General features: G+C 38.9%; 1 protein-coding gene across 2 annotated transcripts; it reads right to left on the reverse strand.

The window, feature by feature from the left end:
* Window positions 1–287: 287 nt before the first annotated feature.
* Window positions 288–13,496, reverse strand: sephs3 (selenophosphate synthetase 3). Of its 2 annotated transcripts, XM_088330648.1 has the most exons (9): window positions 13,102–13,496; window positions 8,329–8,432; window positions 6,113–6,220; window positions 5,874–6,028; window positions 4,344–4,434; window positions 4,159–4,258; window positions 3,719–3,931; window positions 889–1,164; window positions 288–791 (listed from the first exon to the last, which is right to left on the reverse strand). In XM_088330648.1, exons 1-8 carry the CDS (start codon window positions 13,379–13,381, stop codon window positions 926–928), a joined length of 1,290 nt encoding a protein of 429 aa, XP_088186774.1. In that variant the 5' UTR covers window positions 13,382–13,496; the 3' UTR covers window positions 288–791; window positions 889–925. The 2 variants fall into 2 exon arrangements, with proteins under 2 accessions (XP_088186774.1, XP_088186773.1); XM_088330647.1 differs by having other exon boundaries at window positions 288–1,164.
* Window positions 13,497–13,909: the final 413 nt, after the last annotated feature.

A 13,909-nucleotide genomic window follows, 5' to 3' on the forward strand; every position in this document is an offset into this window, starting at 1 on the left:
AGACAACCCACTTACTCAGTCAAACCTAGGGACTATTTGGACCAGCCAAATAACCTGATATGCATGCGTTTGAAATATGGGAGGAAACCGGTAGTGCCTGGAGGAATCCCACGCAAGCATGGGGAGAACATGCAAACTCAGTACAGGAAGACTGGTGGCTGGATTTGAACCCATGACCTCAGAGCTGTGCCACAGACACACTGACCACTAAGCAGGACAAAAATTTTAATATGTAACTCCAAAAAACGTGTTATTTAATTCAATGTGATCACATGCATGACGAGACAGATCTTTCAATTTTTTTATTGATTGTAAAAAGCAGGAAATCTACAGACAGTTTTGGCCCTCCAGCAGGTAAGTACGCCCCATCCTTCCAATGAGAGGCATCCACTCCACCTTGACCTCTTAGTTAGGGTTTTTAAAGCAGAGTTTCATAAACTGGAAGAATGAGAGCTACTTATGAACTGGTCCAACAATAGTCTGAAAAAGGCCCTCTGTGCCTGGCAGCACTTTTTCAGAAGAAGCTGCTCAAGCCTTCCTCCGGACTGATGAGCCAGGCACCAGAAATAAGCACAATTCCAATGGTCAAATATGTTCGTTCATTCATGACAAAGATTTCCTTCGCAAGGCAAAACGGGGATACCCAAAAATGACGGCCCATGTTGCATATAAACATACATTAATAAAAACCCACTTCCATAGGATATTCATGATTTGAGTCAAGATTATTTTGGAATGTTGTAATCTTCAGTTACATCATCATTTGCATTCTTTCCAATCACTGAAGGTAACTGTTCATTTAAAAAGAATAGACATTGCATTATTAGTACAGCTGTACAGGTGACAAGGTCATAATTTAGTTCAAACCAAAGTACAAAATGATCAAACCGTTTGTGCTTTCCAAAAAGAGGCAGAATCACGCCGTCTAAGACAAATTGGCTCCAGGCAAAGCGCTCACAGAGTTGTTATCCTGATTGGCCACTTGGCTCCCTCGAGGAGGGACCTCAATGATACGAGGCTTGTCGATGATGCGAGCGCGACGGTCTCCTTTCTCTACGATTCCAATGATCCAAGCACCCTGACCCCCGCCTCCCGAGTTTTGGCTTTTCATCTCTGAACAAAATTTAGCCGCCTGCTCTCTCGGCAAACATACCAGCAGCCCACCTTTAAAAAGAGACAGGGGAGATGTCAGAAGCACTCAGAACAAGACAATTCCAAAAATGAAACTTCGAAACACTTGAAACAGATTTTGCCAATTTTTAACACTACCATTGACAGGGTTCGTACACCTTTTTCATAGCACTTTTTAAGGATTGCAAAGGCAATTTTTCAAGTACCATTAAAAAAAATACAGTGTGAATCATGTATTTTGCAGATCCACAAATATATCTGTGATTTACTTCTATGTTTTTTAAATTTTGCATATGCATTTATCAATACATATGTTTTACATCCCAGCTATCTTCGGGCAGGGGACACCCTTGAATCAATTGCCAGACAGATGCAGATATGTACGTGTGTATATATATATATATATATATATATATATATATATATATATATATATATATATATATATATATAGCAGTGCAATGTGACTAATCAGAATATATGAGGTTTTAGTATACTTTTTATTGTTACATGCCAAACAACTAAAAAGTAGATTCTGAGAAAACGAAAACCAGCATTCATAATAGGCACATTCCGAAGGCTGTGCAATTGGGCATATAGTTCAAAGGCGGGTGTTGAAAAATTGCAGTGTCTGCTATTGACTGCACAAACTCAAAACTATTTTGTATTTCCCAAAAAGGTAGAATTTAGCGACCCTAATATTAAGTTGCATGACCAGTTTTTTTTTTTTATAACTGCTTCACATCTGTGTGGCACAGAGTCAACCAACTTGTGACACCTTTCGCTTGTTAATTAACTCCATGATTGCTAAGCAACATTCCACAATTGATTTAAATTTATTGGTTTTGCTTCACAAACAGCATTTTTGATATCACCCAAAAAGTTCTCAATTGGATTGAGATCTGAGGATGGGGCTGGCCACTCCATGACATTCAATTTAATAGTTTGGAACCAAGACTTAGCTCGTCTACTGGTGTGTTTGGGGTCATTGTCTTGTTGAAACACCCATTTCGAGGGTATGTTCTCTTCAGCATAAGGCAACATTACCTCTTCAAGTATCTAGACATACATACATAAACAGATCTATAATCCCTGGTGTGCTATAAATGGGCCCAAGACCAGAGTAGGAGAAACATGCCCAGACCATGATACTTGCACCACCATGCTTCACTGTCATCAATGTGTACTGAGGTTTTAATTCAGAGTTTGGGGGTCATCTCACACACAGACTGTGGCCCCTGGACCCAAAAAGGACAATTTTACTTTCATCAGTCCACAAAATGTTCCGCCATTTTTGTTTAGGCCGTTGATGTGTTTTTTGGCAAATTGCAAACTTTACTACACATGCCTATTTTTTTTAACAAACACTTTGCGTGGGATTCGTGAAAATTTGCTTCATACAGATGTCTTCTAACTGTCACAGCACTCACATGTAACTGCAGACTGTGTTTGATCTTCCTGGACCTGATCAAACATTGACATTCTGGTTATTCTTCAGTCGATTTTACTAGTTGACTTCCGTTTTCTTCAACATGTCTGTTTTTTCTACCCATTCTAGGGCATTGGAGATCATTTTAGCTGAACAGCCAACAAACCTTTGCACCTCTTTATAGGTTGTTCCCTCTCCAATTAACATTTTAGTCAAAGAACGTTGTTGTTTGGAGCAGTGTCCCAAATGACCCATTTTCCTTAAATGCATGTTCAACCCGTGCTGGCTTCATTATCCCTAAACAGGCATCACCCGATTCACACCAGTTTTTGTGTTTTTTTTTTTCTTTACCAAAATTGATGAACTCAGAGACCTGTTGTCACACTGCTATTTTTTTGATCGGACCTCTTTAAACTATTTGCCCAATTGCACAGCATTCAGGGCATGCCTATTATGAAAGCTGAGTCTTGTTTGTTTTCTTAGAATCTACTGCACCTACTGGTAACTTGTCTGGCATGTAACAACTAAAAATATACTTAAACCAGGGATATTTTGGTTAGTCACATTGCACCACACAGGTATTAGGAGCACCATTTCCGGTGGTGTGTGTTTCAAGTACAGCCTGCGCCGATCACATATAGTATTTTTAAGGCAAATCTCTCCCCATGTAGGTAAAATGACATTAATATGTAAATTATATTTTTAATAGCAGGAATTTTTTCCCCATTACACTTTACCACCGGGAAACCTCCCATCATTTTTTTAATGTCCATTATTGATAAGTAATCCTTGCACCAATATATAATTTATACTGCCCTCTTAAGGTGTAACATGAAACTGTCCGTTTAGGCGCAACCCGTAGGGGGCGATGCCGTTCAAAATACTGCCAGCTGCCGAAAATTTTGCAAAGGTAAAGCAAAGCCAACAGAGAGCAATGCTGGCATCACTTTTAAGAAGACTTGTTGTTAAATATGGCAACATTATTAAGCATCAACAAGAATTTCGCCCAAAATTCAAGCACTTTTCAAAATTTAAAAACGTAATTTACGATTTTTTAATGGATTTCAAGAACCCGTACGAACCCTGCATTGAAGAGTCAATACATCTTGACTGCATAATTCTTTGCAACTATTGTATACTTTTTTTCTGCATTCCTACCGGATGTCTCAGATGACGTGCCGTGAACCAAATTAAATATGTTCCCACATGCTTTGCTGACAGCAGCCATTTTTGCTATGATGGGAAGGTTGTGGATGACGAAGGCCACCTCGCTGCGCTGTTGTGCTGCTAAGTTGTTGGCGTGCCCCAACAAACCGAAACCTGTCACGTCTGTTGCTGCGTGGGCCTGGAACTTGTGCATGAGACCTGCCGCTGTAATGAAAACAAACAGTTTGGACGAGCTTATTACTGAAGCACACAGGCAAGCACAGAAAACTTGTTTTATAGCTAACAATTTTATCTTTCTCTATTATTAATTCAGTTGTGTATTTTTTGTGGTTTATTTTTGAAGGCGTTCCAGGGAAATGAAGAAAACATTTGAATGATGTCAATTTTAACATTTTTATTATAATATTATGGGTCAATTTACACTGCATTACCTGTACGGTTTAGAGTTGCCATTGAAAACATAGCTTCTTCATAGGCCTCTTTAACTTCCTGCTTGGTGATGACAAGCTTGATTCTGTTCCACCGATCAGGCTGGTGGGACAAAGTCATTGAAATTATCATAAGAGAGAGGAGGAAAGTCAGAATACTTCTTGACTACACAAATGACAGCCCAAACCTGATCCAGCCACTGGTGAGCATTCACAGCCACCTGTGTCCCTAAGGGCTTGGTGAGAACCAAAACGTCACCTGGGATAGCGCCGTCTGGCCTGGGAAGAAACATGTTGATGGGAGTGAGGGAAACATGAAAAAAGACGGAAAGAAAGACAGAAATGAAAAATAATGTGAGATACAAACCGAAAGAGAGAAATAATTCAAAAGATGATCTTCTATTGGGCATCACGCTCAAGACCCATTGATTTCAAAAGCCAGTACATTTATTTAAAGCACAATCGTTCGTTTTTTAGGATTTTTTTCGTTTTAGGATTAAGGGATCCCAGTTCGAATCCCGGCTTGTCCGTGTTACATGTCTAAGTGTCCTTGGGTAAGACATTGAACCCCCAATTACCCCCAATAAGCAGGTTAGCGCCTTACATGGCTGCACAGATCACGGCCGCTATTGGGAAATGTGAAGCACAATGTAAAGCGCTTTGGGAAGTCATTGACTTGAAAAGCGCTATATAAATGCAGATCATTTCATTACAATGGTGCATATAATATGAAAATTGATCACATTTAAAATGATGAAAAACAAAAGTTTAAGTCATTCTTTTGATGGAATTTTTTTTGAAAGCTATAAACCCCCTAGATCTGTCTTGTACTTTCAATTTGAAAATACAAAACTTAATTTGGAGCCCATTCAATTTAAAAACAAATTTATATATGTTATATAAAAAATAAAAACGATGAAGACATAAAAATAAAGAAGATATGGATGGATGTTTGAAGATAACTTACAAAAATGTGGAAATAAAGGAGAAAGTTTTTTGTGTGCTAAATGACCTATTTCCTCATGCAGAGGCTTTGAGTTTTTCCTTGCCCTCATGTAAGTTTTAGATCAGGGGATGGTGTAATAATAATACAGCCGCTTGCTGAAAATGGGCCTCAATACACCTATGTAAAAATTGCATTAAAAACCATTTGCAGTTAAATTACCATTGATGACGTCAAGTATAATTGGGGTACATTTCTGATATGTTTCATGTTATTCTTGTTGAGGAAAAAAAACTGTGTTTTTCCTCAAAATATAAAGGACATTTTTAAGAGACAAAACTTTTGAACAGTAATGTACATACAGGCTATGTATAGAGTGATCAGAACCGGTAAAAAAAAAAAAAAGTTTGAATACCAAGTTGTCAAGTTTGGTCTACATAGCGCTGCTGAGCCAACAAAACTTTAACTGCTCACTTCTAATGATAATTTTTATTCTTGAGAAGATCAATGTGACGACGTAAATTTTGGAGGCAACTGTGCCACGGTTTAGAAGAATAACGTCAGTGTGGGCTGAAGGGGGACAGAGGAGCCGGAAAAGTCAGCCTTCAGCACAATGCAGAAGAAATGGCCCTCGTGTGAATGCGCCCTTGGAACAATAATAACTAATCCAAAAGAAGCATTCTCTTAAAAATAACCTACTTTAAAACAAACTAAATTTGAAAATAAATGACAATTAAAAACCCTAGTCAAGAGCAATTTTTTTATTATGACTTACATGATAAAGTCATTGGGCTGGCAAACAACTGTGGCCACACCCCCGATGATGATCCACGGATTAACAACAGTCTGTCCGCCAGTCACTGATGTCCCCCCCTCCTCGGCGGCATCACGAAATCCTCGAATCATAAGCGGCATTACTCGTTCGCGGTCCTGCGTCATGCAGTGATCACATGAAGTCTCATTAGTTTGTCTCAAAGCACATTAAACATTGACAGAGAATAAGTAACTAATTACCTTGTCATTCATCTTCTGGCTAACACTAAGCAGCATAAGCATATTATCACACTCTGTGACACCCATCGCATAGAGATCACTGAGAACATTGGCACATGCAATCTTGCCCTGGAAGACACAGACAAGACAAACTTATCAGGTGAAAGGGTTTTATTTGGTCATGCTCTAGTACAGGTGTCAAACTCAATTGTACAGAGGGCCAAAACTCAAACCACACTTTTAGTTGCGGGCAGAACAGAATAAACATTTATTGAATACACAAAAACTTTTTGTTTTTTTATATGAATGTGAATTAAAAACAAACAGGTATATGATTCCAGAATGAACAAACGTAAACAATGAATGACTTAAAATACTTTGCTCTCCATAGAGATATTTCCTGTCAAAACTATACAAATTCAAAATATGAAAAAATTGGAAATATAAATAAATTTTGTGCTTTTCACTTTGGGAATTTTGCTTTGGTGAAAAACACATGCTGGATCCTCATATTCTTTTTAAGCTCTTCAGGTTTCTGTATCTTCTGCTCTGAACTCGGGTTTTTCAGCTTACTCTGATATTTTGTCTTCTAGTGCCGTTTTAAATTAAATTCCTTAATTACGGCAGCATTATCCCCAATAAAAAAAACACACGGGTTTACCGGCAACGTCAGTTAACAAATATTCAGCCCCTCCTCAATTTTGAAAGGCTGTTTTCCGAAACAACTTTTTGCTCAGCCATTGTGAGGGTTTAGCATCTGCGTAATCCACAGCAACAGAAACGTCAACCTGCTTTTCTCAGTTTAGCCTTCCGTTACATCATGATAGATAGAAGTTCGTCCCTGGGCGTTACGTCGCCGCTTCCTGAGACTAAAGTCTCACTATAAATCCACTTGTCGGTCTTGTTTTTCAACTGTCCGACGTGTTGTTTGTCAGTAGATTTTTTTTTTAAGTGGCTGCGCTTATCAGGCTCCAGCCAACATGATTTATGCAGGAATGTTTCTGGAAGTCTTACGGCAGCATGGCAGCTGAAGTGGTGGGATCTGTAGTTTGATAGTTATCAGCGTTTCAAATAGCCGGGCCATTATAGTAGATGTATGTAAAATTATTTCACGGGCCATGAGTTTGACACCTATGCTCTAGTCTAGTACAACAAAACAAATAAAAACAAGTGTGACTAGGTCTTATGTTGTGTGTCCAACAAAAAATAATTTAAAAATTACCCACACTGGCTGTGCCAATAGCAAAGAGGTGCCTTTGCATGCTAGGAAAAGTTAGCAACACTGTACAAACTACTCTTACTCATATGTTTTCATTTGGGATGCACCAAATTTTCAGCGCCAAAAATGACTGAGAGCACTTTCGCTTATAGACGAAATAAAATAAAATGAGATTTCATGAGAAAAATGTTGGGATGATTTCATGTCTTAAAGAGACAGTGTGTAATATTCAGTGCCTCCTATTGGTACAAAAATATTTCAGTTAAAAAAAAAAAATCAACATTGATTTATACATGAATTATATCAAATTTATTTAAAAAAAATTATATGGCACTCAGAATTCACAAGATAAATGACAACATCTGTATGTATGGGTAGCATTCCACATCATCACTCCGGCATCTGGTTAGGAATTCGAAGGGATCTTTGCCCCAAATGTCGTTCAATTTCTGCAAGTATCGGGATCCGCTTAATGCATCATGTGAATAGTTTTCCATCGGTGTTAGTCTTCGTTCTTTTCACAAAGCCGAAACTCTCCCTTGGATTTCTGGCCTAACCTAACCATCGAAAATGCTGCTTCACTTAAAACTTTGATAACAAATAGTCAGGAGTGCAAGGCCCGGTGGGTCTCTGGAAACCCATCTATATGAATAGATTTGTGCATACGTCTCTGGCCTATTTTGTACAGAGTAACAACTAAGGGTGTCCTAATTCAACATTGATATTGGTGCGACATCAGATCCAAAAATCGGTACCACCTAAGAAAACTGTATCGGATTTTAGTATACAAGCAGTCGATTCCATTTTCCACACCTTATTCAGTTTCGTCTGGTTGTAGCATGCACACTACAATGATATAACCCGTCTGAAGGAAGTATTTTTTTATTCCTCTAGCCATAGAATTTGTGCTATGCATTGGGGAATTTTAGTTTCATCAAGCTAACTTTAAGTAGAAAATCCGAATCACAACATTTAATAACGTGTTATTCCCAATAATTATAAAAGGAATAATCCTTACCATCATGTAGGGATCCTCCACAAGCGGGTAGAAGAAGTCTGTTGTTTGGACTAAAGCGAGTCCGCCGTGCCTCAGAGGGATCACACAGCAGTCCATTCCTACTCCTGGAAGCAGATTCGAAGGGACAGCGTGTAATCTTTGACCAATAGATGTCGCTGTATTGTGTAGTGCAGGGGTTGCCTTTTTTATGAACTAAGAAGAGCTACCAGTTTAAAATACATTTCCACAATAGCAACCTATGTTATTAGTGGTACAGTGGAACCTCGGTTTTCGAACGCCTCTCAGTTCGCACAAATCGCTGCTCGACCAAAAATTGAGAAATTCTTGCTTCGCTGTTCAGTCAAAAAAATCGATGTGCGTACGCTACGGTGCGATGCTGAGAGGCGCACGGGTGTAGATGGCCCCCACCCCTCGTGACCAACTTTCATCACGTGCACACGTCCCTCTTTTTTGCTTTTGCTTTTGATATTGAGGAACGGAGTATTTTAGCCCCTAACTATGCCTCCGAAGAAGGTCGGTGCAAGCAGGAGAGGTGAAAAGACAAAAGTCGTTCATACAACTATTGCCTTTAAGAAAGACATAATAGCTAAATATGAAAGGTGTGCGAGTTTCCGATCTTGCTATAAATACAGCATGGCTTCTGCTGAGCACCACAAAGGTAAGAAATCCTATTCATAATTCTTTTCTTTATCCTTTTTTTTATTTTTACATGTTCATGTTAGCGTAATCTTTCGTACGGAAGATTACGATAACGCGAACGTACGATTAGCCTGGGTTAGCTTTATGATTCGAGGTAATCATTCATGCTAAACATTATTTTTAATGGGAAAATTGATTTTCGGTGATCGAACAGGGTTCTGGAACGGATTATGGTCGAGAACCGAGGTTTCACTGTCTTACCAGGTTGTAATTATTAGAAGTAGGGTTAAAAAAAAGCACATTCGACAATTAAAGCATTGTTTTTTAATACACTGATCATTTTAATGATTTCTCATGAGTTAGAAACTTATATTTCTAGAAAATTAGTATGGCCCATCCCTGGAGAGCTACTTTCAGAACCAGCCCACTGGCTACTTAATTGCTCTTAGGGGACTACCTGATGCCTGTGGACAACATGTTGAAGGCCCCTGGTGTAGTGCAACCAAAAAGAGCTATTAAGCAGAAGGAAAATTACAAACTACGGGGACTCGATATGATCAGATCACATTTTCTTGTTCCGGCTTTCACAAAGTTTTGGGGGGGAACCCGTAGCAGCAATTAGTGTCAGCTCCTTCCCAGTGAGTCTCATCAGATGTAAAATAGATATAACTAGATGCACTTTGATTTAGCTCATGCATTTTCCTTATTATTAAAATTGGTATTGTTTTATTTATTTATTTTTCCCAAAAGGAGGTGCTAAATAATACATTGTCCCTTTAAACCAGAGGTTCTCAAATAGTAGGCTCTGTCAAGGGAGGAGCAGGCCCATTTGACCTCAGGGAACTATTTTATTTTTTTTTACTTTCCAAAGGATCAAGTGCAATAGCAACTCCACTACACTAGGGAGCAGTGGCGCTCTCATTGGCAGTGTTTCGTGTACGTTTAACCCCCACGCTGTGCATACAGAATAGAAGATTATTTTAGTTTTATTTCACTTTTAGTTGTTACCAAATGAAACTATAAATGTATATATATAAAATATAGGGCAGCACGGTGGAGCAGTGGCTGGCGTGTGTGCAGCACAGCTCTGAGGTCACGAGATCGAACTTTCCTGTGTGGAGTTTGCATGTGCTCTCCGTGCTTGCATGAGTTTCCTCTGGGCACTCTGGTTTCCTCCCACATTCCAAAAACATGCATGTTAGGTTAATTGGCCGGTCCAAATTGTCCCTAGGTGTGAATGATCGAGTGAGTTGTCCATCTCTGTGTGCCCTGCAACTGGCTGGCAACCAGTTCAGGGTGTCCCCTGCCCGAAGATAGCTGGGATAAGCTCCAGCACCCCCGCGACCCTAATGAGGATAAGCGGTGTAGATATTGAATGAATATATAATATATATACACACTTTCTGAGTTGATGCTGCAAAATGTTATTGCACTTATTCTCAGTGCACTATTGTTACAAATGCACTATTCTTCATCGTTGCATTATTCTTATGATAACTTAGGCCGTTTTTTTCTAAGCACTATGTTGTATTTTTTTTGCCCATTCATGTATTTTAAACTGGTAGCCTATTTTTTTCTTTTCAAAGTTATATTACATGTTTTACCCTGGAGTACCATGTCTAATCTTGTTGCATGCAATGTTTCACAATGTTAATATCAATGACAAGACCATTCTGATTCTAATTCTGTAGCACACAGTATAAGCATTGAGTACGAAGTGTAGATACCAAGTGGAGCAGACACTCGAGTGACCCCCTGAAAAAATAATGAGACTTCTGGGAGGCGAGGTGTAACTTGAGTTGAAATCTGATTGTATTGAGTTTTTTTTGAATTCCCACAAAATGTGTGTTTTTGTTGCATTACTGTTAAAACTCTGGTATCGTATTAATTTGTTAAGCCATGGGCGTGTGCGACTGTCTTTTTCGTTTGGCACTTTATGGGCTTCTGCGCTTGCCGTACCTTCCGCTATATCACCTCGTGCTGAAGGTAAGCTGTGCCCAATATCAGTTCGGGTAAAAGTTCATATTTTGCTAAATATAGGAGCTGCTTTTTGTATATAAATGTATATATGTTGTGCTAAAGGATGCATAAAAAAAGCACTAATTAAAAGTCAAGTAATGGAGCTTGAAACGATGATTACTGAGATGCAACATGTTTTAATGCAACCACGCCATTATGTGGGGCATGTTACAAATGTTTTAGTTGTATGCAGTCGTGCAAAGACGCCCTGACTTATTTGAATTATTTATTGAATGCAGGTACGTGGGAAAGCTATGTTCATTGTTATTATTAAGGTTTCACTATCAACGTGCTTGCATGTTGTTTGCTTGGCATACCTTCAGCTATATCACCTCGTGCTGAAGATGTATGCAGTCCTGCACAGGCGCCCCGAGTTATTTGTATTGGTTGCAGGCAATAAACCAATAGCATACCTGTCAACCTGTACGTTTTTGCCGTACAAAGTATGTTTATTATGCATTTTAAGACGTGTATGACGTACAAGAAAATCTGTACGGAAAAACCTAAATTTGTCAATTATGGGTACCATCCGGTAAACACCGACTATCACGAAACGGCAAATCAATCAAGTTAAATGAGTTCGCCGCGGTAGCCTCTATCTCGGTATCGTTTTTTTCGTTGCAAGCGGAGCGAGTGGTTTGATGCTATTGTGCGCATGCGTCTGCCGCCTGGGGATTTCCCATTGCATCCAAGTGGTAGTTGTGTAGTGAAAGGAAGTCCGTCTCTTTTTAGAGAACAGGCTTTTTCGGCTCAACTCATTAAAGAGAGCCGGCTTTCAAACGGCTCACTTGCTTTGATGCATTAAATTGCGGATTATTATGTTGTATAAAGAAGTTAAGAAGAAAAGGAAGTATAAAAGGAGAAATTGAAAAAAGACAGGTTTGTTGTTATCCCTTTAATCAGTATATTACCAACAATAATTTAATGCAGAAAATGAATAATAATTTGAATAAGAAAATGTATTATTCTACTTAATTATATTGAAATGAAATGAAAATTGCCATGTATTTTTTCCTTCTACAGTCAACGTCCAAGCTACCCCATTTTTGAACTTTTTTATAATAAACCTCATTCATGTCGAGCAACTCAGTACCTCACAACAAAATGTTAATTAACAATATATATGCAAGGTTGGGTAGGGTTACTTTAACTTGATTACTTCCAATTACTTTTGGATTACTTCAATACCAAATATGCTAATAAAAGACAAAATGAAACTAAATATGAATAAAATTATGACTCACAACACGTGGTAAGCTTTCTCTCCTGGCTTTGATCTCTCCGATCTTCGGCAAAACTAACATAAAATGCGACAGAAACAAAATGAAAATAAATCCAAACAGCTTTCCCCACATCATTTTTGCCGTTCCATGTATTCCGTTACTCCCCAAGCCTGCAAAAAATTTTAATTTAAATTTTATTCATATTTAGTTTCTTTTGTCTTTTATTAGCATATTTGGTAATGGAGTAATCCAAAAGTAATTGAAAGTAATAAAGTTAAAGTAACCCTACCCGACCCTGTATATATATGATATAACGAAACACATGAACAATATAACATGTTAAACTACATAAATAAACACGTTTAAAGAAAAAATATGGTGTAAACATTTTTTGTGTTTTGTAAGGGAAAATACGTCAGTTTGTAAGGGCATGGAGCCGTGGAGGTTGACAGGCATAGATTGAGGGTCGTTACAGAGAGGATTTCTTCTTCCGAAGGGGGACGTGACAGAAAAAAAATCCAGAAGTACTGCTATAAGCAGATAAATTAAAACTTGGAGTGTTGCTCTACTGCTACAATACGTCTGATAACAGTCACAAAAGCATGAAGTAAGACAGCAACACATTACATTAAATCAATGAGGAAAAAAGCATGACACAGAGCAAGAATAAAGACCGCACAAATTCAAATTGTGCTGACTCATTCTACCATGACAATAGTTTATTTCCCTGATATTTTTTGGATGTTTTTCTCTTATTTGGCGCTTGAGTGTCGAAAAAAACATATTCATTAGTAAAATATTTGAATGTTGTGAGCGAGCGTTAGTTAGCGTGTTTAGTTGCACTAGCTAGTCACACATCGCAGTGCTAGCTATCCTCGAGACGTTTGCCTACCGAGACGAGGGCCAGGGGGAAGTTGTTGCGCCAACTCGGATGTTTGGTCCCCGTCCTTCCCCGGTTCGTCGGCCCGGGTCGTCTCTAGTCCCGTCAGGAGTTTGAGCAGAGCCTCCTGCGGGACCTTGCAGCCTCATCCTTTCAAGTCCGAGAAAGCTGTGAGACGAAAGCCGCGCTCCAAGCCGTATTCCTCAGGGTTGAATGGTTTGTACCCCGGAGGGTAATACCCCTCGGTTACCATCGCTTCTGTTGGGGCAGGTGGTGGAGATGAACCTGACATACCGGACGGTGAAGTCTTCAAAGTCCGGAGAATGGGTCCAGGGCCAACGTGCTATCAAAGAGCAAGTCAAGAGTCGAGATGGATAAGAGATGGTGGAAGTGACACCCGTCAGGAAACGATAATCACACTTGAGAACATACCAAAATAAAATGTAGCTCGCCACAGAACTGAAACTTTTCCTAAAATGTTCCCTTTATTCTTTATGTATAACCGAAAACTATACGAAAAATAAGTTGATTCATGTTTAAGGGGAAATGGGTAAAAATAGCGGTAACATAAAGATTACATTGTTTCTTATTTTGAAAGCAATTATTTCATAGTCGGGGACACAAGGCCTCACTTCCTGTCGTTGGAGCATTGAACTTGAACATACAAGTGTAAAAATTACTCTTTAAATCATGTCAAGTCAAGTTTATTTGTACAGTAATACCTCGGTTAATGGGAACCAAAACCACCCGCGAAAAGTGAAAATCCGCGAAGTAGCGACGCCCCCCCCCTTCAAAAATGCTTAAAAAAAAAATAATATAT

This window comes from Urocampus carinirostris, chromosome 3, assembly GCF_059441175.1.
Source record: "Urocampus carinirostris isolate Australia breed hairy pipefish chromosome 3, RoL_Ucar_1.0, whole genome shotgun sequence".
NCBI lineage: Eukaryota > Metazoa > Chordata > Actinopteri > Syngnathiformes > Syngnathidae > Urocampus > Urocampus carinirostris.